Source organism: Rattus rattus, chromosome 4, assembly GCF_011064425.1.
Source record: "Rattus rattus isolate New Zealand chromosome 4, Rrattus_CSIRO_v1, whole genome shotgun sequence".
In the NCBI taxonomy this organism is placed as follows: domain Eukaryota; kingdom Metazoa; phylum Chordata; class Mammalia; order Rodentia; family Muridae; genus Rattus; species Rattus rattus.
Window position 1 is genome coordinate 177,427,363 of NC_046157.1, and position 25,420 is coordinate 177,452,782.

Genomic DNA, 25,420 nt, shown 5'->3' on the forward strand with positions numbered 1-25,420 from the left:
CAGTCAGAATGGCAAGGACCCGGCTGGCCTTCACTTAGCCTGGGGTTTTGTCTGGAGGCCCTCAGCATCACCAGGAGACCGTGAAGATTCACATTAGCGAATGTGTATTTGCAGTCTCTTCCATCACAGTTTTGATCCTCAGTCATAACTCGGGAGTTCTGAGCATCCGAGTTCAGTGAGAGAGGTGTGGCCACCAGAGACTGAGTTTAGCAATGCATGTTATTACTTTGTCTCTGTGTGGACATGAGGTCACATCTATTCTTCTTCAGGCATTAACTTATTGTCTTTTCACCTTTAGGAGAATGTCCTGGGACCCCAGTGCGATAAATGCCGAGCTGGCACCTTTGCCTTGCGAGCTGACAACCCCCTAGGCTGCAGCCCCTGTTTCTGCTTTGGTCTGTCACAGCTCTGCTCGGAGTTGGAGGGTTATGTGCGGGCTCCAGTAAGTCACATACAGACAATGAAAGGGTTTGGGAGTCAAGTGGGCGTTGGGAGAGAACAAAAACATCAGAAATTCTAGGATAGTGATTTGCTTGCTATCCGAGTCAGAGTCTTCTGACCACTTCTGGGATGGAGTGATATAAACAGAGATAAAGGCTGTCTATGCCCCCCTTCAGCCGGTCTATTGAAGCCTTTTCTCAGAAAGAAGAAATAACTATGGCATCTTCAAGGTGTACTTCCTGTCATTGGTGCTCCAGGGTAGCAATAGTTTGAACTTAATTAGTCATAGTGCTTCTGCTCATCCTGATCCAGGCCTGCAATCCAGATGAAAGGTCTTTCTTTTCTATCGTTAAAATGAAGCTCATCATCTGGCGACCACTGGGGGATCTGCAGATCAAAAATCAAATCTGGGGTGTGTGTGTGTGTGTGTGTGTGTGTGTGTGTGTGTGTATGTGTGTATGCATTTGTCTGTGTCTGTGTGTGTCTATGGTGTCTTGTGTGTCTTTATGTGTGTGTCTCTGTGTGTCTGTGTGTGTATGTCTGTGTCTGTGTGTGTGTGTGTGTGTGTATGTGTCTGTGTGTGTCTGTGTGTCTGTGTGTGTGTGTGTGTGTGTGTGTGTGTGTGTGTGTGTGTCTGTGTGTGTGTGTTTGTGTGTGTGTCTATCATATCTGTGTCTGTATGTGTGTCTATGTTTTGTGGTATCTGTGTGTCTGTGTTTTGTGGTGTGTGTGTGTGTGTTTTTGTGTGTGTGTGTTATCTGTGTCTGTATGTGTGTCTATGTTTTGTGTGTATGTTGTGTGTGTGTGTGTGTGTGTGTGTGTGTGTGTGTAGGTGGGTGGGTGTGGGTGTGTGTTGTGTGTAGTGGGGTACAGGTGAGCAGGAGCCAGAGGAGGATGTTGAGTATTCTTACTTTGTTACTCTCCACTGTATCCCCTGGAGCCTGGGTCTTTCCTTAAACTTGGAGTAGGTTAGTAGCCCCTAAGCCACAGCTACCCCTGTCTCTGTAACCTCATAGCTCTGGGGTTATAGATCGGCATGCAGCTACACCTGGTGTTCTATGAGAGTGTTGGGGATTACATTATGGGTCTTCATGCTTACACAGCAAGTGCTGTTACCCACTGAGTTATGGGTACTTAACTCCTAATGTGAAGCACGTCTTTCTCCTTATCCCTAGATAACCCTAGCCTCCGATCAGCCCATCCTGCATGTGGTTTCACAGAGCAACCTCAAGGGCACAACTGAAGGTGTGCATTTCCAGCCTCCGGACACCTTGCTGGACGCAGAGGCTGTCCGCCAGCACATCTATGCAGAGCCATTTTACTGGCGGCTACCAAAGCAGTTCCAGGGAGATCAGGTGAGCACACGCCAGCTGAGTTCCCGCCCTTTCCCAGAGAGAAAATCAGAGTCCTTTTCCGATATCCAATCACTCTTGTGAGTGAAGGTGGAGACGTTCTGTCCTTATAAAAATCCCCAGAGAGGCTTGGGTTTTCAAACGCTTTAATTTTTAAAGCTCTTACAGTTTCATTCATTTGTATTATTGTTTTCTTTTTTCTAAAGCAATAATTCAATAAGTCCGTAGTGTAGTTGCTTGTAGCAGTGCTAGATCTGACCCGGGAGCCCCTGTGTATGTAGAAAGCAGCGGTCAGTTGGCGAGCCGCCTCCTCTGGAAGTGATCAAAGGCTTTCAGTGAGGCACCTTGCCTAAGAGAACATGAGTTCACTCTGATCTTTATGTTATTCTGGTTTTGTTTCCTGAGATAAGGTTCAGTGTGTTAGTCCAGGCTAGCTGCAGATTTCTAATCCTCAGTGTCCTGGGTGCTAGGAGAACTGATCTGCACTACCATGTGGGCTCACTGTGAACTTTAAATTTTAAAAATCCACCCCAGTGGTCCTATAGATACAGATGATTTTAATTCAAAGAACCTGAAGTTAGAATCCTTGCCTCACTGGTTTGTTTCCTCTCAGGCTGCATTTGGTGGAATCACTAGCCTAGCTTCATTGTATCTCACAGACCGTTAATAAGCAGCATTAGGCGATTCCAGACCACATACTCGCAGTTGGATAGATACATTGTAACGTGTAATGCCTTTCTTGTAATGACAAGCGTTCCATGAAACACAAGGCTGCACCAGAGGAATAATGTGAGCTTGTCGTTTGTTAGCTCTTGGCCTATGGTGGGAAACTGCAGTATACCGTGGCTTTCTACTCCACCCTCGGCACCGGTACATCCAATTATGAGCCTCAAGTCCTCATCAAAGGAGGTCGGGCCAGAAAGCACGTCATTTATATGGATGCCCCAGCACCAGAGAACGGAGTGAGACAGGACTATGAAGTGGGGATGAAAGAGGTGATGTATGGTTGCTCCGTTGTATGTTCCATAGGGATGTGAACTTTGTTATCAGGGTAACAAAAGCCAGAGCCAGGAGCCCCAGGGAGACAACCTCTAAGAGTGACTCATGGCTTCATGAAAGCCAAACGACAATGGTTATTGCTTATCTCCAGCTTTGATTTCCACTGTGTTGGATGTCCGAGTCAACTGAGGTCCAGACATATTAAATGGAAAATCCCAGAAGCAACTCCAGGCTTTAACAATGTATACTGTTTCTAGTCTCACAAAGAACCCATACATCTTTCTTCCCCACCCTGCCCAGGATGTATCTTCCCTTGTGTGGGCCACCTGCCTGTTAGGTTACAGCCCATCTTTGTCAGTCCGTTAACCTACCCAGAGCAGGACTGATGTTTGAAGCTATCTCTGAAGGAGCTGTGTTCTCTGACTTTAATTGGTCTCATTTCTCACCCACAGGAGTTTTGGAAATATTTTAACTCTGTGTCTGAGAAACATGTCACACACTCCGATTTTATGTCTGTTCTCAGCAACATTGAGTACATCCTCATCAAAGCATCGTACGGCCAAGGACTGCAGCAAAGCAGGTACTTGGAAGCTTCTGGAACTTTGCGTGTTTCCATTATTTGAGGCAGAAGTGGAAGATTTGTCCCCTCACTCCAATGACCTACGTCTTTATTAATAGATAATAGATCTGACCCTTATTTAAACCTTGTTCAGTATTGATGGCTTGTTAGTCAGTGTTTTGTTGCTATGATAAAATGCCCGAGAGGAAACATACTAAAAGGAGAAAAGGTTCATTTGGGGTCTATGGTAGATGCTCTTCTGTTGCTGTGATAAACACTCTGACACAAACTGCATTAGAGAAGGAAAGGTTTATTTTGGTTTACGGTTCCATAGGGCTAGATAATGGCAGGGAGGCATGGAAACAGGCAGTCAGGGCAGAAAGCTTAACCACATGCCAAGTGAACTAGAAGTGGGGTGAGGCTATCACCCCTCAAAGTCCACCCCTCTAGCAAGGTCATACCCATACTTCTTAAGGCTCTATACTCTCCCACAGTGCCACCCTCAGGGAATACACTAGCCTGTGTGGGGATATTTCTCATCCTAACCTCAGGAGGGTCACAGATGAGGAGGTTTGCTCAGCTGGCATCATCATCACCTACAAGCTGCTTACCTCAGTAGAAGCAAGTGAGCCTGGATGGGGGTGGGGCAGAATGTCCCCTCAAGAGCATGCCCTCAGATGGGGACCATGCTATGAGCATGGTAGCTTTATGGGGTATTCCATCAGGACTATCACACTATAATTATGGATTAGAGAGTGCTAACTAAGACTATTCGCCTGTCTGCTATGGTAACAGGGCTTACCAGAAATCCAGCATCTTAAAGATTACTTAGACCCCTGAAAGCTAGGCTGTCTATTTTTTTTTGGAACCAGTCTAACCACAGTGCTACTTCCCGTGATATCTATGGGCTATCATTTGATATCCCATAAGGAAATATATTTGGTGCTGGGCAGAGCAGTCCTGGCGGGGTCTTGAAGGTGTTCAGACTTGGATCTATTCTCCTGTAGGCTGACATGCTGTGCAATTGTAGTCGGAACTACTCCGCTGGGATAGGTCTGGGGCTCAAGACAGATGTAAATACACAGTGTTTCCAGAAGTTTGTCACATTGTTAATGCTTCTTCTCCTGCCTCTCTTCACAATGCTGCCTCAGAATTGCCAACATCTCCATGGAGGTTGGCAGGAAGGCTGTTGAGCCCGCCCCTGAGGGCAAGGTGGCACTGCAGTTGGAGCTCTGTGTCTGTCCTCCTGGCACCGCTGGACACTCCTGTCAGGTAGGGAGGTGCTACCTTCAATTCACATCTGTGACCTAACTGAAAGCTGGAATATGGTCATTTACAGCAATCCTGCATGGGGGGGGGGAGACCACGAGTGTCTTACAATGTCGCTTTTGAATTTAAAATGTTATTTTGTTTAAATTCAGTTTTATTGACTCTGCCAACTTTTGAATGTAGGAGTTTGTAGGGTCAAATGTACTTACAGTTCTGTAGATACAATTATTCTTTAGAATATTTCTTTTTCTTACCACACTGAACCAGCAACCTCTAACTCTGGCCCTCCACCTGCTTTCTCTTCCTTGGGACTCTGACTAATCCTAGTTCCCCATCCAAGTGGAATCCTGCAGTGTTTCTGCTTTTGTGGCTGCCCGCTCTACTTAGCACATGCCTTCGGGCTTCTTCCGTGTTTAACACATGCTAGACTTTTTCTTTTTGGGGCTGAACAATACCCCATCTTTTGGACACACTCATCATCTTTCTGTGAGGCCTTGACTTGCTCCTGTGGATGCTGCTGTGAGGAAGGGAACGTGAATGTCTCTTCCAGTTCCTTTGCGCCATTCTTCCAAGCCCACCAGAAGTAGACTAGTAGTCTTGGCTAAGATCACTTTTAATTCTGGAGAGGCCTGCACACTCTTTCCTCCGTGCCAGGGGCACACAAGCACTCCACTGCTTTCCAGGAGGGACTCTTGTTCTGCTCTGTTACTCTGGCTTTTGTGCAGAGTCCGGACTTTTGCTTTTGTTGGTAGTGTTTGAGACAGTTTTTTGTTTGTTTGTTTGTTTTTGTTTGCACTCTGCAGCCTTGGCTCACTTGAAACTCGCTCTGTAGTCTAGGCTGGACTGAAACTCACAGGAGTCCGTCTGCCTCAGTTTCCCCACAGGTGTGATTGTGGGTATGGGCCAGCATGCTCAGCTCCTGGCATGAATGTGATTGGCAATTCTTCCCAATCGTGCCGTGGCACTTGTCATGTGCTGCTAGCCTTCTGTCTTCGCTGGAGGAGAATTTTCACCCTGTGCCAAGATTTTAACCAGGGTCCACTTCCTTGTTCTTTTTCTTCCCTTTAGGACTGTGCTCCTGGGTACCACAGAGGGAAGCTCCCAGAGAGCAGTGGTAGGGGACCCCGCCCTCTGTTGGCTCCCTGTGTCCCCTGCAACTGCAACAACCACAGTGATGTCTGTGACCCCGAAACTGGAAAGTGTCTGGTATGTTTGCTTGGGTGGGAACTGACCCAAGTTAGCACCTTATCAGTGTGACTTAATAGGAGAAGGCTAGGGACAGAGAAGGCCCTCCAGGGACCTCCAGGAGGACCTTGGGGCCATCTCTACCTAGAGGGCATGGGAACCTCCTCACATCACTGGGAAACTTGTTCCTCAGTCTCCCTCAGCAACTGATGCCCCCTCAACTCCAGTCCTCAGTAGTGCATCCTTGTCTCTCTGCCACTCTCTGGGGTGACTCATTCTCTGGAATGACAGCCACCAGAAGGCTAGAAGCCACTGTCTGTTGTGGGAGCTGCTTCGTGCTGTACTTGACATTCCCTGGAGAACACCTAGAGCTGTTTCTGTCCTATCTCGTCTTCTAGTACTTGGTCCTTGTCTGTGTCATGCAATGTTTATTGCAATTTATTTTTTAAGAGATCCCAGATACCCCCTCTGAAGGGAGACCCATTTAAGAGGCCAAGAGGATCCTAACAAAACCTATTTTTTTAATCAGTTGAAACAGGAATGAAATTTTAAAACAAAAATGTTCAAGTGTTTTCTAGTTGAAGAGTCTGTAGACGTATTTTGAAATATTTCTTGCTCTGTCATTTCTTGCTGTCAAGGGGAAAAGGCAAAGCAAGGGTGACCACTGCTCAGGAACTCCCGGCTCTGCGCCTCCCCCTTCAGCTGCACCATACAGGGTGCTGTGTGCACAGGGGCAGAGCAAACAGGGAGGGACGGAACAGTGCAGATTTTAAATAGAATTGGTGATGAAAATTGCTTGCACTTTGAGCTTAAACATACATCTATGTACTCTTTTTTTTTTTTTTTTTTTTTTGTAGTAAGTTCTCTGGCTCAACTAATGACATCATATTTTAACTGATGTTTATTTAGTTGTTAAGAGAGTTTGCCACGAGGGTCCTCCCTCCACGGGTTGCTTCCTAAGTTACCTGCTCATTATCTTTAACCACTGCAGCTGCCTGCCTTTGTGTGACTACTGAACCCTGAATTAGTTACTTTTCTGTTACTGGGAGGTAACAAAAGGGAGAGTTTATTTTGAGTTTCCTTCCAGGGCGGGAGTCAGTCCTAGCAGCCCAGAGATCACAGGTCACCCATACACAGGAAGCCCAGAGGGGATTGGAAATGGAGTGAGGCCTTAAACTCTCAAAGGCCACCGCAGGGACTTGCTTCCTACTACAAGGCTCCACATTCTCCCAGTTCTCCTCACACAGCAGCGCCAACTGGAGACCAAGCACCCGAATGTCCAGGGCGCTCCTCACTTAAACCACATCCAGCCCTAACTGTCGAGTGGACCCACTGTTGGGTCTCTATGTACTTTAGATCGTATTTTGAGGATCTGAGTTGTGACTATTTTGGGGTGCTAGGCCTGTTCACCTTCTGTAGAACGTATTAGCAGTTTCTATCCTGTATTACTTGATATAGTCTTATGCCGAGTAAAAGTCACAGATCTGGAAAAGGGTCCAGAGCCCTAGGAAATATGAAGGAACAATGTCCCACCTTCCCTAAGAATTAGAGAGCATCTCGCTGATAGGAAGCATGGTTGGTTATAGAGTCCTCACCTGGTGATGTTCATATCCAACAGTTTCCATTTTTTTCCTTTGTCCCTCCTTTGAAATGCGGAACTTCAGAACTGCAGGGACCACACAGCCGGCGACCACTGCGAGCTGTGCGCTGCTGGCTACTATGGAAAAGTGATTGGGTTGGCTGGAGACTGTACCCCATGCACCTGTCCTCATCACCCCCCTTTCAGGTAAACCTGTGCTGGGGCAGCAGCTCCATTCCGTATGGGGGCTGCTTCCATTCCTGGCCTCACTCTCCAGTGCGCTCCTCTATTAACGTTGTCCCTGAGGGGAGATAAGCACATGTTAAGGGTGAGCCTGAGTGCTCAGGGGTGTTTAAATAGGATCTCTACAAAAGGAAAGCACTGTGTTAGTGCGGAGTGTTAGAATAGAACCAAGTTTTAAAGCAGAGGCCCTGTGGGATTTTTTTTTTCAAGGCAAACTTTAGCTCTCAGCTATGTGTTCTGCTGTGTGTCCAGTTCCTTTTCGATGCAGGGGAATAGGGCTGTGTATACATAGGCCTAGGATAAAACACACAGGCCCTGAGAAAAGAAACTCTGTCAGCCAATCACTCATTTGGAGGGCCATGGCACCACCTATGCTATTGAATAAGCAATGTGGCACCATTCTGAAAGAAAAATAATGTCTGAACAAGTATTCCACACCCATGGACAGTGGCTGTGTGCACCCAGGGAAGTGCACACATGACCATTTCACCTTCTGCTTTACATATTTCAACACAGCTTGGATAATGGCTTTGTTTCTTCCATCAAGAAAGGTTAATCATCCCCCTAACCCTTAGTGATGATCTATGGGGCAGGAGAGCTAGCAACTTTGAGAGGATTCTGATGGCTTGGTTTACTTCTTATGTGCCTGTGTTTCCTTAAAGCCTCATTACTTAAAGGTGAGAGACTTTAGAGGTAGTGCAGACTGTGGTTATCCTGCTTACTCCCTGGCAAGGAACCAACCCTGGTTTCCTGCTAGGTTTGGGTGAGTTTTCAGTGGTTTGCAGTTACCCACTCCCGCCTCCAGGGGGCCCAGAGCAGTTTATCCTGTGAAAGCAAAGAGTGTTGTTCAAAAGAACCAGCCAAGTAGCCATATCAGGTTACTTCTGCTGGTCTGTGAATGGCTGCCAGCCACTCATTCCTGTGTTCCACCAGAACTCAGCTTCTCTGTGGCTGGTCCTCGGCTCGTGGCCGTAGCCTGTGGAACTGTAATAACCAATGACATTCGGTCTTCCCGTTTTCCACGCTTTATCAATTCCGTCATTAGTAATAAATACAGTGACTCTTCTCAGGATAAGACCCCTGATGATTAGGAAAGCTTTCTTGGGAAGCTAGCTACAGTCCACGAGACCGATATACATGGCACTTACCTGATGCTATGTTGCAGCAAGTGCCTCTTCAAACACAGGGGACAAGAGATTTGTATCCTTAATATTGCCCACGGGTTCCTTTTGTTCTATATAGACTTAAGCCCTCGCTCATCTAGTCACGAGATATAATCACTCGCCGTTTCGAACAGTGAGGACGAATAAACATTTAACAAAGACTTGAAGCCAATAACTGAAACTTTGTGAAAACAAAACAAAATAAAACAAAACATTTCTTTCAGTTTCAGCCCCACTTGTGTCTTAGAAGGTGACAGTGGTTTCCGGTGTGATGCCTGTCTCCCCGGCTATGAGGGACAGTATTGTGAAAGGTATGACGCTGGCCTGTCACAAGGAGGCAGATAGGGAACACCCGTTCTTTTTTATTGCATATGGTAGCGGTCCTGGAACTCACTACAAACTCGTGTGTTTGTACAGATTGGGGAAACCCATAGCAAGATTTCCTAAAGTGAGTGTGTGCTCGGAATTTCCTTTTGCAAAAAAATGGGTGGTTGGCCCAGGGCAGAGCTGGCATATGTGGCTGGTTGGTACAGACGTCTCTGTCCTGTGCCTGCTGTCCTCTTTCCTGTAGGTGCTCTGCGGGCTATCACGGCAACCCTCGAGTAGCGGGTGGCAGCTGCCAGAAGTGTGACTGCAACCCCCAAGGCTCTGTCCACAGTGACTGTGACCGTGCATCGGGGCAGTGTGTCTGCAAGCCAGGAGCTACGGGACTCCGCTGTGAGGAATGCCTGCCGAGACATATCCTGATGGAGAGCCACTGTGTGTGTAGGTGATTCTCCTGTGTGTGCCTAAAGTTGGGTTTCCCCTCACTAACAAGGGCCTGGGACCTGGCTACAGTACCCACGGGGTCAGTGGGATCCCACGAAGCTCACTCACTATATACTTTATATTTTACTGCATTTCCTGAACGCATGTTGCCGTTAAACCTGCTGAATCAAACCTTAAGTTGTGCATAGATCAGCCAAGACACCTTTGATTGTGGTAGGCTTTTTAGAATATAGCCCAGGCCGGCTTCCAACATCACAGTTCTGCCTCAGTTTCCCAAGTACTGACTGGGATTACAGGTGTGTGTGCATTGCACCCAAATGTTGTTTTCTCCCCTTGTTCTCTTCAAGCTTGTGATGATGAATGTGTGGGCGCTTTGCTGAACGACCTGGATTCTATTGGTGATGCTGTCCTGTCTTTGAACCTCACGGGTGTTTCCCTTGCTCCGTACAGAACTCTGGAAAATCTGGAAAATACAACTAAATATTTCCAGGTTGGTGCCAGGGGTATGGAGATGGTAGATAGGTAGTGACGTCTGTCACTAAGGGAGGAGTGGGGGGTTGTCACCCAACCTTTCAGTCCCCCATGACACCAGTGGTAGTGACCTCATCCCACACCTCATTGGAGTCTCTGGGAGCTGCTTCTCACAAACTTCCTTGGGCATTCTACGCACGGATTTTGTTCTACCTTCTGGAATTAGGCAGCACCCCTCACCCCTGTGCCTTTGCCAGGCCCCTGGGTATTTGAAGAAGCTGTCTCAAGTATAAATCCTAGAAATCAACCTGGACCATATTTTCTTTGGTGTTGGTTTATGCCAAAGATGAGCCACTTTATTATGTTACATGTTGTTAATTTTAATTAGAGTTCCAGGACACAGAAAATAGTCTTCCTCCTTAGCTGACTACTAAAATCTCCTTGGTTTATATTTTATCAAGAGATCTGGTCAAAAAAGTAAGGAAAGTTAAGAAATTGACTCAGAGATAGCGCCCTCCTCTGGAATGCCACTTCTAATTGGAAACATATTGCTAAATTATATTTTTATCTCCACACAATAATTTAAAATAATCTATTCACTGTGTCATGCAGTAAGAGGGATGGCCATTACTAAGTGATAGTTTATAGACTGAAGCCTTCCCTTAGTGTGTGTTCACATCAGACACATACACACACACACACTCACATACAGACACACACAGGCACACTCACATCCATGCACACACACACACACAGGCACTCACACACTCACGTGCACACATACACTCATATACATACATACACACACTCACATATTCCCATACACACTCACATATGCACTCACACATTCACACACACCCTTAAACAGCACTCACACATTCACATGTACACACGCACTCAGATATACACTCACATTTACACACGCACTCACACACTCATATGCACACATGCTCTCAGATACACACTCCCACACACTCACACACTCCCATACACACACATGCACTCACACATTCACACACACTCACACAGGCACTCACACACTCACATTCACGCCTGCCCTCAGATACACACTCACACACTCTCCCATACCCTCTCACATGCGCTCACACATTCACATACACACTTGTACAGGCATTCACGCCCTCACATGCACACATGTACTCAGACACACACTCACACATGCACACTCACTCTGGCATGCACTCACACACTCACACGTGCACACATGCACACACATTCATACACTCACACAAACTTACATGTGCTCACACATACTCGCACATGCTTGCATACAATCACACACAACACTTCCCTCCCACTCACAAACTCACGCTCACACACTGGTTCTGGGAGGAGCTGATAAGAATATTCTAGGAAATATTGTATTACTTTTTGTTACATTTCAAAATATGTTTCTGAAGGGTGGAGAGTCTACATTCGTTTAGAAAATTCCACAAAAGGCAGGAAGGAAGAGATATTTCAATTCCTAGTCCAACCATCATATAGCCAATCAATAAGTGATGTGTTCTGCCAGTTAGGTCACAAGGATATAACTGTGTTTTGAATTTATCAAGCTACTAAATAGTTGGTTCAGATTTTAACTAAGCTTGACTGGTTTGTCCTAATGTTATCTACCCATTTATCCCCTTAGAATGCTTTAAGCTCACATCCAACATCTCTTTGGAGGGCGGGAATGTGAACAGAATTGGTTCTGATTTTTACCAGCAGTGAAATTGGGCAATGTACCCACACCCTTCCTAATTAGCAATGTAACTACACTATAGCATTGTGAAAGGAGATTAGAATGTTGGAATGGATTAAGCACTTAATTATAAACCATTGTAAAGGCTTCTCCTTATTGGATACATTTTAATTTTAGCCTAGTAAGCACTCTTTTATGTTTTGACAATTATCATTAATATTTTATAACTTTGATAGTCAAATGAAGCCACAATTGTTCTACAAAATGCCACCTGTCTAAGATTTTGCTCAAGAGACCAGAGCTTGAATTTATGTCCCTGTGGGAGCGTCTCCAAAGGGGGCAGCATGGAGGGACATTGCTGTAATTGAAGGTTAATGGTGACTGAACAGGAGCCCCTTTCTTTTAAGTAACTGTTAAAAGCAATTAGGATGTCTTTGTGTGTACTGAAAAGCAATTAGCCCACGACTCTCTTAAGAATGGAACACTTTAAATGTGAAACAGTAAGCAGTGTAATCGCTTTAAGCAATGTAATGTCCGTCTTTTGTTTTTCCTAGGGGTATTTGTTAGAGGAAAATGCCAAGAAGATGCAGGCAGAAATCCAGCTTGGAGGTATCGAAGAACAGACAGAAAATCTGCAAAAGGAGGTACGTTCTCTACAAAAAGGTCCAGCTTATGGCAGCCCGCCAGCACAGCCTCTGGGAGCTCCTGGGTCCCACCTGGCAGGTTCACGAGGTTCTGATGAGATGTACACCGGATACCTGTCATACTGTCAGACAGTTCTAACCCCATGAGCTCCTGGGCTGTGGTGGGCAAAGGCTCCTGATTGGTCACTGTTGCCACGAATGCTGAGGAAAAACAGGGTGGTCTGCTTTGCACTTGCCTTTTCCTAACCTGAGTGGTGCTTTGAGAAAGCTGAGCTAGCCTCCTTTTCCTAAATCTAGTCTGTCGTGGAGTTTGTGAGGAGACCGATCCCTTTGCTGAATAGCAGCCCGCTTCATTCATCTTCCCAGGCAAAGCAAGCCGTGTATCTCCTAAGGAGCATTTATCTTGTCATTCAATTGGATGCTAATGCGAATGTCCCCATTTAGGGGGTCCAACAACCCTTTCACAGGGGTCACCTAAGACCATTAGAAAGCACAGATCTCTTCATTGCAGTTTGTAAGAGCAGCAAGATCACAGTTAGGAAGTAGCGACTAACGGAACTTTATGCCTGGGGCATCACCCCAACATGAGAAAATGTATTTTTTAAAGGGTCGTAGCATCAGGGAGGTTGAGAACCACACTGCAGTATGAACAGAGGACACGTCCTGCCCTGCCAGTCATTTAGACAGTTTATAAAAACAAACCATCTTTTCCTCACGCTGAATGTGTCTAAAGTGAGTCCAATACCCACCTAGTCAAATTGGAGCCCAGAAATATTAGCCTTGGTTTGTGATAGCATACCATTTTAGTTCGTTGCTTAAAAGAGGCAACCGCTAGAGTTCAGAAACGTGAATGATACTCAGGTAACTCATCCGAGTCCTTTCTGTCTGCTCAGCTCGCCAGAGTGTTGAGAAGCCATCAGCAGGTGAACACAGCAATGGAAAGAACCTCCAATAGGAGTCAGGCCCTGGCCACGTTCCTCGAGCAGCTTCACAGAAACATCAAAGGTAGTGTGGGCAGACCCTCCACTGGGGACTTACAGACAGTAAGAGTCATGGTCACCATGTACCATGTGCGCACAGTGTGGGACTGGGCTTCCTAGGGCTAAGGGACTGGAACATCCCATGGAAATATCCAGGTCACAGGCTCTCACAGTGTTTCCCGTTTTATATTCTATATTATTATGCCTGACTCTTGGGTCTACATCTCCAGCCCTGCCACACCATCCATGCAACTTACCCACAAGAAAGCTGACAGAATTGGGGCTTCTGTTTGGTGCCAACCAACCACCCTTTCAGAGTACCTCTGCCACTCCACAGTGCCATTTAACACACTGTTGTTGGTTTCTTAACTATTAGAAACTATCTGTGCTATTTGTTCAGAACTGTGATGGGAGGCTTAGAAGGCACAGAACATGGTGCCAACCATATTTAAGGGGAATGAGTAAGAGAAGGGTCAGAACAAGAATTGCTCAGCGAAAGAGTGGTGTCAGGTAGATACTGCTTTATCTAGGAGATACTGTTGCAAAGTCAATGTCTGCCTAGGCACACGGCAACATGGTAGTGAACACAGAGCCAGCCCTCGTGGGTTTCTGAGTGTGGAAGTGATTTCAGAGAGCACTTGGGTGCACAGGGTGCTTAGAGGTCTAACCCAGCCTAGATGTTCAGAGTTGTCCTCACCAAAGAACATTCTACACACTTCCATTCACTGCTTTCTACCTAGAAGAGACTTAGTCCCTGATGAATCTTCTCTGTAGAAATCACGGAGAAGGTGGCAACATTGAATCAGACCACACGTGAAGATTTCCAGCCGCCCGTTTCTGCTCTTCAGAGCCTGCACCAGAACATTTCCTCTTTGCTGGAACTTATAAAGAAAAGGAATTTCACAGAGATGCGGCAGAATGCCACCCTTGAGCTCAAGTAAGTCCCGAGCATTATCCAAACACCATCAGTGAGAACCAGGCTTCTGGATGCTGGGGAGGGGAAATGGTGTTGAAAGTGGTGTCTAAGAATTAATATTGCTAGAGAAGGGCCACTGCCCAGGAAAGGAAGAGGGGTTAGTACCCCTCCAAATGTAGAAAAGAAGTCAGTGAAATCAGTATAATCCATTCTGGTCCTGTACAATGGGCCCCTTGCCGTCTTGTGACTCTAGATTAATTTTCCCTACCACAAACTAAGGAGCCCGGTGAACTGCTACTGTAGATCAATTACAAGGTAATCTGTTAAAAGGGAATAAAACCAGACCATAGGCTCCGGGACAGACGGACACTGTCACGTCACTGAATTGGTCATAGAAGCCGTCATAACACCTCATGCATGACCCTGGAGAATGGTTGTACACAGACTAGGGACCTTGTGACCTCCTTCCTGGACCTTTCTTACTTAGCTTTTCCCTCATACAGTTATTGGCTGACATCGTCTTTCTGTCAGGCAGGCTCGGGAGTGTTTTAATCACTTACCCAAGTCTCACTAACGCTCTGCTCTTCCTGGTAACATTCGAAGCGTTTGTAAATTTTGTTACTGTGAACTTGCCTGTGATCCATGTCTCAGGCAAGCTGTTTTTCTCATTTTTCCATATTGCTATGCGTTTTAATATTAAATATTTATAGTGCAGTTTCTTCCTCTTCTTCCTATCCCTCCTCCCCTTCCTACTGCTTCTTCCTTCCTTCTCCCTCCCCTCCTCCATTTTATTCTCCTCCCCTCCTTCTTCTCAATATCCTTCTTCCTCCTTTTCCCTTCTCCTTTGAGACAGGGTCTCACTGTGTATCACTGCTGGCCTAAACCTTAGAATTTTCCCACCTCACCCTCCTGAAAGCCGGGACTTCAGTCTGTCTTCCTACAAACAGATTGTGTCCCTGTTGCTGTATTTCAGGGTATTATCTTACCAGAGGAGACAGTAGGAACTAGATCATTTAATCAAATCATCTGTGTTGCATTAAATAATAATAAAAAAAGATGCACGATACTAGGGCTGGCTACTCTCTGGCCCCAGTGGGCTCCTTGCCTCCATGGCTACCCCATGCAGAGACTGCCTATCTCCTGAGTGCCTCTCTCGCTTTGGACTCTGCCCACATTCCCAGCCATCTGCCCCCTGCGGTTATAGTCACAACTCCCAGTAACACAGAAAAATCAAAACTCTTGTAATTTATCAATCAGATTTATGTCAGTAAATTCTCACCCCACCAAATGTCCACACGATAGATTTGGAGCCAGCTGATATTGATATGAGCTGACAAATGGTCCTGTAATCATCCGTCCCTTATAGGATATTCATAGCCACCCGTGGCTATTTAAAGCCACACGGATCTATGTCGTCCTTCCCTTCCTCTGTTCCTTCCTTCTCCCCTCTCCCTACTCTCTGTCCTATTTCGAAAACTCTCAGTCTGCCTTTCTTTTTCACTGCCCAATCACAGGCCTTGCCTTATCTTGTGCCTGCCCTCACCTGCACATAGACATCGACCCACACATCTGTTCTTTGGGGATGCCTCATGCTCACTTTCAGATTAATTCCACAAGCATGCTAAAGCAAAGCACTATATGCTTTTCCTGCAACACGCACCTCAGAGCCATACCCCTCCCTTTGTCCTTGAGCACATTTTTTTTACCCATGGCTTTGAGTAACTAGAACTTAAAAGGAACGGCTCGTGGTTAGATAGGGGTTTGGAACAAGGTCTCCTGGTCTAGTTACTTGGTTCCATGAGCCTGGGGAGGCCTGGGAAAACTGAACTGGGTGTTAGGAATTAACAGGGACCCAGCATGCCCATCTGTGCAGGGAGAATGTTGCCTTCGCCTTTGCTGCTTCCCCACGCAGCACAGAATCTGTGCCTGGGAAGGAACTTATTAAAGATGCAGATTCCCAGGCTGTCAGTCCCGGAGATTCAGTCATCCTGCAGGATGCCCCCTTTCTCCCTTTGTTCACCCAACAGAAAGGATTGAGGCCCAGGTGCTCAATCCAACCTGGTGCCAGGAGTTGGTGACACCCAGGGAACAGTAGAGTCTTTGTGCTGACCAGAACTCCTGGACCATGCAGGAAAAGTTCATGTTTGAGTACACATTTGATGTAAGGCAGGGAAAGCAGAACCACCCCCTTAGCCCAGCCTGTCCCCTGACTGCCCCATTGGCTGGGTCCTCTGGGGGCAGCCTACTGTATTACTGCAGCTCTCCTGCTTAGAATAGAGCGGTAAGTCACAATCTACATTTCTTTCTTCTATCTATAAGTGAAGCTGTGACGAAGGGGGACTCTAATTTTAAATAATGACCTTTCTAGCCTCCACAGATAACCTCTCTCCCAGTGTCATTATTTAGGATTACTTATCATCACATTACCGATTATAATTATTATAAAATCCACAGTTGGTGCCTGAGTTTTGGCACCTATACCAGTCATTTGCTTGCTATGTCAGGCCACTGTCACTTTCAGCTCAGTGCAACTCCCAGGCCTCCACGTGTGATTGAGTTTAGGGCCAGGCTTCTTTTAGGATGTATGGGATGAGAAACGAGATAGGGAGGGGTCTGAAGGACGGATGGGAAGGAATGCATGGGAGGTTCCCTAGCTTGTGTTTCCCAGCAGGGAGCGTGCAGTGCTGGTGGTATTTCTGCCTGGGAAAGTCATTAGAAATTCAGCATCCAAGGTTTTACTTGGGGCTGGTCATCCATAGTGCTCACTCACCTGAATGCCAGACTCCCAGTGGGAATCCAGGGGCTTGTCCTAAATCTCCTGGCTTGCACAGTGGGGCCACTGTCTTATCAGTTGGAGAAGTGTGGTGACACTTACGACATTGCCCACTGGCCTCTCTGAAGCCAGCTTGCCACGTGACCTTGTCTGTACACACTGTAGATGACTCCTGGCAGCTGAATGAACCCCTTTCCCTGCTGGTGTCCCCACAGATGTTAAAAGATAACTTCAGTACAGAAACGTTCTGAGATGAGTGTAGGAGAGGCATCATGTACCGAAGGGACCGGTTCTTTACTACAAGTCTTTCCGTTTCACTACACTGATGTGCGTGGAGAGTTTCCAGGGAGTGGGTGGCCCAAGGGGGCAGACCTGAGCATGCTGTTCCTATGGAATCTGCTTAATGATTTCATGGGATTACAAAGAACAGCAATCTATGGAAAACCGCTATTCTACACGGCTTCCCGAGAAGCTGAGTATGGTGTCACCGATCCATACTAATCATTTTGATCAGTTTGAGGCCACTGATAACGTTCAGGAAGGAATAGAAGAAAATCTACATGGACAGTACTATGTGCTTTTAATTTCAGCACTAGGGAGGCAGAGACAGATGGGGTTGAGGCTAGACAAATGGATCTCTCTGAGTTTGAGGCTAGCCTGGTCTACAAAGTGAGTTCCAGGCCAGCCAGGACAACACATTAAGACCCTATCTCAAAAACAATGAATGAATAATAAGAAAAGACAATTAATAAACCTTGTGTTTATTAGTAGGGCCAATTGTATCTTTTAAGCAATTTGGACTTCAAAGTTTTTGTAAAAACTATTTACTCTGCCTCAAAAGACTTTTTCCACCCTATAAATAAGTTTCCCTGTTTGTTCAGTTTCTTGCCCGGGTGCAGTTGCCACGGTTAACACAGAACATAGTCACCGTTCTTCCAGGTCCAGCTTCACTGAGGTGGCTTATTTTAATTTCACAACTAAAGTGTGAGGAGAAATTTGTGAATCCAGACAGCCTGCTAACCTAGGAAACAGTCAATCCGGCTGTAGCCATTGTGGTCCCAGGCAAGGGCTGGGGTGATGGCTTCCTGGGTAAAATGCTTACTGTGGGTCCTAGTTACCATTGCTGAGATGAAACACCATGACTAAAAGCAACTGGGGGAGGAGAGGGTTTATTTCACTTAGCTTCCTCATCACTGTTCATCACTGGAGAGACTCCAACAGGGCAGGAACCTGGAGACGGAAGGTGACGCAGAGGCCATGGAGGAGTGCTGCTTATTAGCTTACTCCCTGTGTATTGCTCAGTCTGCTTTCTTAAACAACCCAAGACCACTGGCCCAGGGATGGCCCCACCTACAATGGGCTGAGCCCTCCCTTATCAACCGCCAATCAAGCAATGCCTTACAGGCTTGCATACAGCAAGATCTTACGGGGGCATTTTCTCAGCTGAGACTCTGTCCTCTCAGAGGGCTCTAGCTGGTGCCAGGAAGACATAACATTATGCAGCACGGCGCGCAAGCTTGAAGACCTATGTTTGATTTCCCAAGAACAAGCCAGGCATATTAGCATGGGTCTGAGGTCTCAGTGCTCTTAGGGCGAGATGGGAAGTAGAAGCTGGAGAATTCCTGGAAACTTGCAGGCCAGCTTGTCTGGTTATGGACAACAGAAAGAACCAGTCTCTAACAAGGTTACAAAGTAGGGATTAGCACCTAAGGCTGTCCTCAGCACCACATGTTTGGTATGTCATCCATCCATTCCTTCCCTCATTGCACACACACACACACACCCACCCACACCCCCACCCACACCCCCCCCCCCCCCCCACACACATGCACACATGCACACCAGAAGAAGAACTGCCTCTGGTCTTAAGCAGTCAGGATGCATGCTAAACATTGTGATTCATGTTCATTATCCAAACAACAAAGGACTCTGACGCAGGAGATTTCTTTGGGAGCCTAGACCTGTCTGAAAAATAAAAAGTGAGTCTCCATAGGTAATTTATATTCCAAAAAGAAACTGAATGTGTAAAAACCCCACGTCAGTATCTCAAGACTTTGTTTTTGACGTTCTATGTGAACCCTCTCTATTCATCAGGGCCGCCAAAGATTTATTGTCACGGATTCAGAAAAGGTTTCAGAAGCCTCAGGAAAAGTTGAAGGCATTGAAGGAGGCCAGCAGCCTCCTCTCAAACCACATCGCTGACCTGCAGGCTGCAGAGGAGCTCCTCAGGGAAGCTGGGAGCAAGACCCAGGAAAGCAGCCTCCTGCTGCTCCTTGTCAAGGCCAACCTGAAAGACTTCAGGGTGAGTCTCAGTGTCTCCTCACTCCACGGGCCTGTTTGCAGCTAGCACCCACTTTAGTTTCTGACAAAGTGAGCCTGGTTGCTGGCTTCAGCAGGTGGCATTTGGTGCCAAATCGGGCACTGACTTTCTTTTGTGATATATCCTCAATGGGTGACTTTTGATGCAGGAGAAAAAGCTGCATGTTCAAGAGGAGCAAAATCTGACCTCAAAGCTCATTGCCCAAGGAAGAGAATGGGTAGATGCTGCCAGGACTCATGCAGCTGCTGCCCAAGACACCCTAACAGTAAGTTACAATTTGGACAGCCATTGAGGTTTCCAGAGCAGCTGCACACCTCAGCTATGAGGACACGCACACTAGTAGCTAAGTGTGCATAGGTGTCCATTTTTATTTCTCCATGCAGCAGCTGGAGCATCACCGAGATGAACTCCTATTGTGGGCCAGTAAAATCAGGAGCCACGTAGATGACCTCGTCATGCAGATGTCCAAACGAAGAGCCCGAGACCTGGTCCACAGAGCGGAACAGCACGCCTCTGAGCTGCAGAGTATGGCAGAAGCGTTGGACAGGTAAGACGGCACAGTTCTCATAATCCAGGAAGCGCTTGCTGACCCTTGATAAGGGTAAGCATGGCCAGTTTGGTTAGTGTTGAATCACTCTTATGCTGGGTTTGCATGCACACTCATGCATGCACACTCCTGTGTGCCTGTGCCCTAGTGCACACATACGTGTAGATGCATGAGTGGATATGCATGTAAAAGCCATAGGACAACCTTGGATATCGCTCTTCAGGTTCCTCAAGTGAGGTGCACCTATTTTAAAACAGTCTCTTGTTGACTAGGAACTCATCATGTAGGCTAGGCTAGCTGGTTAGTCACCCTATCACAGCACTGGGTGACAAGCCACCATGCTTGACTTTTTTTTCCCCACAGATTCTGAGGGATAGAAGTAAGATACTCATGCTTCAAAGCATGATTTTTGCTGACTGAGCCTTCTCCCCCGTGTACCTTTATTCTGTCATGTAAAAATGAGACTCCTATTTTACTGGTGTGGCTTTGTGTCTGCCAGTTTTCTTTACCATAGGCACGCATGCATGATGGGAAAATGCAAACAGAATACTATGCTACCACACCAGGCTACCAAAGCTTGTGCACACCTATGGTGCTTGAGTGCTTTGCACATGCATTGTCCAAGGATGCTGGGTTCTCTATAGATCTTGAAGTCCATGGTTCAAATGGAGGATGTGGCTGCCCACACTCTGCCTCTAGAAGTCTCTTTGCCAGTGCTAAAAGATAATACGTCCAATCATTGTTGCCTGCTGGTGTGTGTGTGTGTATGTGTGTATGCGTGCGCACATGTGTATATGTGTGTGCACATATGTGTGCCTCTGTGTGCATGTGTGTATGCATGCATGTGTGTATGTATATGTGCCTCTGTGTGTATGTGCATGTATATGTACATGTGTGAGCGTGTATGTATGTACATGTGTATATATGTATGTATATGTGCATGTGTATGTGTGCACATGTGTGTATATGTGCCTCCATGTGTGCCTGTCTATGTGCATGTGTGTGTATGTGTGTGTATGTGTGTGTGTGCATGTGTATATGAGTATGTGCATGTGTGTGCACATGTGTGCCTCTGTGTGCATGTGTGTATGCATGCATGTGTGTATGTATATGTGCCTCTGTGTGTATGTGCATGTATATGTACATGTATGAGCATGTATGTATGTACATGTGTGTATATGCATGTATATGTGCATGTGTATGTGTGCACATGTATGTACATGTGCCTCCATGTGTGCCTGTCTATGTGCATGTGTGTATGTGTGTGCATATGTGTGTGTGCATGTGTATATGAGTATGTGCATGTGTGTGCACATGTGTGCCTCTGTGTGCATGTGTGTATGCATGCATGTGTGTATGTATATGTGCCTCTGTGTGTATGTGCATGTATATGTACATGTATGAGCATGTATGTATGTACATGTGTGTATATGCATGTATATGTGCATGTGTATGTGTGCACATGTATGTACATGTGTCTCCATGTGTGCCTGTCTATGTGGATGTGTGTATGTGTGTGGTTATGTGTGTGTGCATGTGTATATGAGTATGTGCATGTGTGTGCACATGTGTGCCTCTGTGTGCATGTGTGTATGCATGCATGTGTGTATGTATATGTGCCTCTGTGTGTATGTGCATGTATATGTACATGTGTGAGCATGTATGTACATGTGTATATATATGTATGTATATGTGCATGTGTATGTGTGCACATGTGTGTATATGTGCCTCCATGTGTGCCTGCCTATGTGCATGTGTGTGTATGTGTGTGTATATGTGTGTGTGCATGTGTATATGAGTATGTGCATGTGTGTGCACATGTGTGTGCCTCTGTGTGCATGTGTGTATGTATATGTGCCTCTGTGTGTGTATGGGTGTACATGTGTGTATGTTTATATGTGCATGTGTGTGTGAGTGTGTGTGTGTGTGTGTGTGTGTGTGTGTGTTACAGCTATCAACCAAGGACTGAAAGCACATCAGGCCATCACTCTAACATTGAGTTATATCCACAGTCCTCTTCTTACTTTTTATCTTGAGACAAGGTCTCACTAAACTGCTTAGGCTGGCCTCAAACTCAATATGTAGCCCAGGCTAGCTCTGAATTTGTGATCCTCCTTATTCAGCCTCCAAGTCTAGGCTAGCAGGTCTAGCTCATTTTGGGGAGTTAATTAGCTGGTGGATTTGTTTCTTTAAACTTTGTTTTAAAGGATGGATGCAAAAGGTCCAAGCATGGTAGGAACATTTGAAAATAGGAAACTACTCCTCACTGAGAAAGTGTCATGAATGACTAGGTTATACAACCAAAGGGATTAAAAAATAACTCGGTAGATTATCGAGGAAGATAGGTACTGGAATGAATGGCTGTGAGTACCATGGCAACCAGTAACAGAAAGTGGAGGTGGAGCCTGGGCTCCTCTGTATCCCCTCCTCTCATTCCTAAAAGAGAGGATATGCGGGCTCCACCCACAGCTAGACTAAAATCTTTATCGTTTAGTATAAGAGTAGTGCAAGCAATTTGAGCATGACAGTCAACATTAAATAGTGTTATTTCTAATTGATGAACCATTGGGTTTCCCAGTCAGATGGCGACAGACAATGATTGCTGGTGTCGGGTGCGGGAATTGACCAGTTCAATAAAGTCAGAGGGAAAATGATCTCTCAGCAGGCAAAGACGTGTCAATGGTCATGGTTCATCATCCTTATAGGGCTAGTGAAATCTCACCCTCGCTGGATGGCAAACTCATAAACTATGTGCCTGCTAGCTAGAATGACGCTCAACTGAAATATTTTCTGATTCTCCTGCAGGTGAATCTCACCAAATTGGGGTACGGCCTTTAGGGACCATCCTAGCACCCCTGTATGTTGTCAGAAAGCCTTTTGGAAATTAACAAGTGGGTTACTTGGGAGATTATAGCCAGTACACATGCAGGGGTACCCCAACACCAACTGGGAACTTAAACATGGATCAAGAGGGCAGAAGAGAGGCAGTGGGGATTGGTGGCCTGGCTCTCTATAGGAAATGGCCATGGTGGCTCTCAGTGTTAATTAAAAGCCTTTCTGAGTGTTGCCCTGACAGGCAGCTTCCCAGACATAACTTCTGTGTGTAGATGGGAAGCCTTCTTTTCTAAGGAGAAAGAAACCGAAAGGCTTTCAGGGTTAGTAGGCATCTACTCTACCCATGAGCGTGTCCACTAATATTTTTTAAATAACATCTTGAAATAATGTTGATTCCATAGAGACCTTGAAAATGTTAGAAACGTGTCTTTGAACGCCACCAGCGCAGTGCATGTCCACACCAACATCCAGACACTGACGGAGGAAGCAGAGAGTCTGGCTGCAGATGCTCACAAGATGGCGAATAAGACAAGCTTGGTGAGAATCATCTGGCCTTCATTGTGCGTCTCCCTTTTCTGCACGCCATACAAGGTTCAGGAACACAATTCTTCTTAACTTGTTTGAGCAAACCCCAAGGTTCAAACGACTCTTTCAAAAGGGTCACCCAAGACCATAAGAAAAACCACAGAGACTTAATGTTATCATTCAGTAACAGTAGCAAAATTGCAGTTATGAAGTAGCAATGAAAATAATTTTGTGGTTGGGGTCTTCTCAACATGTATGTATCAAAGGGTTGCGGCAGTAGGAAGGTTGAGGGCCACTGCTCTAGAGGGTTTTTGAGCATATACTCAGCGGCTCAAATAATATGTTTTCTCCACATTCTTTCCTGGTGAAATCCATTTGTGATTTGTTTGGTTGATCGGTTGGTTGGTTTCGTTTGTTTGAGCATATCATATGCCCGTTGGTTCTTAAATAATTTTGAGAGTATGGGTCTCACTGTGGTGCACAACATGGCCTTGAATTCCTCACTTGCACTCGAGTGAGCTCCTGACCCAGACTTGTGGGTAGTTAGAAATGACTGCACCACCCCATGCTATGTTTTTGGTCATTTTTTGCTTCTTTGTGAAGACTAACGACTACTATTAAAAACAAGGGGACATCTCAGTTGCCTGTGATAAAGACGGCGATGCTGTCCCAATAAGCACTTGGCATCTTTTACTCACAACTGTGTAATGACCGATTCCCCTCTTTATGTCCTTAAAAATGTCTCTGTGTTCCTCCTCTCAGACAGTGGCCCTCGCCTCCAGCTCTGAGGTCGGCTTTCTTACTTGGAGCTCGGTTGATGCTCTTCTGAAGGGGCTGCTCTCTCTGGGAGGTTCCTATGCTTGGACTCTTCTGTTTTTCAGATCTCAGAATCCCTGGCTCCTCGGGGGAAAGCAGTCCTTCAGCGTTCTTCCAGATTTGTAAAAGAAAGCGTCAGTACCAGGAAGAAGCAGCAAGGTCAGTTTGTGTCAGGATGTGAGGGGAAAACTCCCTCAGTGCAATATGAAGCTTCCTGTGTCTCTCTCCTTAACGCTGTAATTTCATCTCAAGTGAGCAAACCTTGTGGTGGAGGTACCGCTTACACAAATGTGCATGCTGCTCTTGACATTACTACCATTCTTCCTGGCGTGTTTGGAGTCACCTCTGATGACAAGGGATCCTCTTTTTCCCCCCTCTCAAACTTCCCAATTTCTTGGTGAAATAGTTATATCTGATGGCGTCTTTGCATTTTTTTCATCTGGAAATGATGATAGGCTCTTGTCAAAATGTCACTGGATTACATCATAAATGACAAGTCTTTTTACATAACCACCTATGCCGTTCAAGAGTTTCAACAAGCATTTGTCTGGGACTGTAAGAGCTATTTAATAAGCGTAACATAAAATGGTGAGAATGTGTTCTATAAGAGAAAATAGGCAGGCGTGGAATTTTCTTAATGTATAAAATGCTTCTCACGTTGATGCAGACAGTTCGTGAGGGTGGCAGGGGACCCTCTCCTAGCTCTATGAACCAAGAGCTGGACTTTACTGAAGCTGTCCAAACCAAGCATTGGGCCAGGGTGTTGTTTTTGTTTGTAGGTTTCTCTTGTGAGTGAGACAGTTTAGAACCTCCCCTGTCCTCTAAGTGTTAGATCTTCACAATTCTTGCTCACTACCTCATAAGTGCTGGCTGGCATTGGCTTGAGTTCGCACAGGTAAAGGTCCTTCTAGGTCATTATGCTGTGACCTTCTTGCCAGTTAAAGTTCCATGTTCTAATCACATCCTCAGAATGATGCTAAACGTGGCATCGTGCTATGAACAGAAACTGTAAAAGCTTTGGTCCGACCATGTAAATTAGAGGAAGTCCAGATTCAGTGGAGGGAACAGAGAAGAACTGATTGGCCAGAGTGACAGGTCAGGGGTCTTGACAAGCCAGACCACCATCAGGATTTGAGAGCTTTGAGGTGACAAGTTCCAGCATATGAGAAGAATTCCTGTCAGGGCAGAAGACACTTTAAACATTTCTTCATCTCTGTGCTTTTGTAAATTTAGGCACGGAATTCAAGAACAAGTAATAGTGATAAAGACAATAGCAAAATAGATAAAATGATCAAATAAAAAACTCCAAAACCCATGCCGCCACCCTACCCCA

The 25,420-nt window shown here is 46.0% G+C and overlaps 1 protein-coding gene across 1 annotated transcript in view; it reads left to right on the plus strand.

The window, feature by feature from the left end:
* The window catches only part of Lama1 (laminin subunit alpha 1), a 124,939-nt gene that overhangs the window by 72,161 nt on the left and 27,358 nt on the right, over positions 1-25,420 (plus strand). The window contains exons 26-43 of the mRNA XM_032899788.1: positions 299-442; positions 1,617-1,796; positions 2,603-2,788; positions 3,245-3,372; positions 4,503-4,623; positions 5,689-5,826; positions 7,470-7,591; positions 9,015-9,101; positions 9,362-9,555; positions 9,906-10,048; positions 12,286-12,375; positions 13,269-13,380; positions 14,130-14,292; positions 19,139-19,346; positions 19,513-19,629; positions 19,748-19,911; positions 23,148-23,283; positions 24,153-24,246. Of these exons, the coding sequence (XP_032755679.1) occupies positions 299-442; positions 1,617-1,796; positions 2,603-2,788; positions 3,245-3,372; positions 4,503-4,623; positions 5,689-5,826; positions 7,470-7,591; positions 9,015-9,101; positions 9,362-9,555; positions 9,906-10,048; positions 12,286-12,375; positions 13,269-13,380; positions 14,130-14,292; positions 19,139-19,346; positions 19,513-19,629; positions 19,748-19,911; positions 23,148-23,283; positions 24,153-24,246 (2,527 nt within the window). The remainder of the gene's footprint in view (positions 1-298; positions 443-1,616; positions 1,797-2,602; positions 2,789-3,244; positions 3,373-4,502; positions 4,624-5,688; positions 5,827-7,469; positions 7,592-9,014; positions 9,102-9,361; positions 9,556-9,905; positions 10,049-12,285; positions 12,376-13,268; positions 13,381-14,129; positions 14,293-19,138; positions 19,347-19,512; positions 19,630-19,747; positions 19,912-23,147; positions 23,284-24,152; positions 24,247-25,420) is intronic.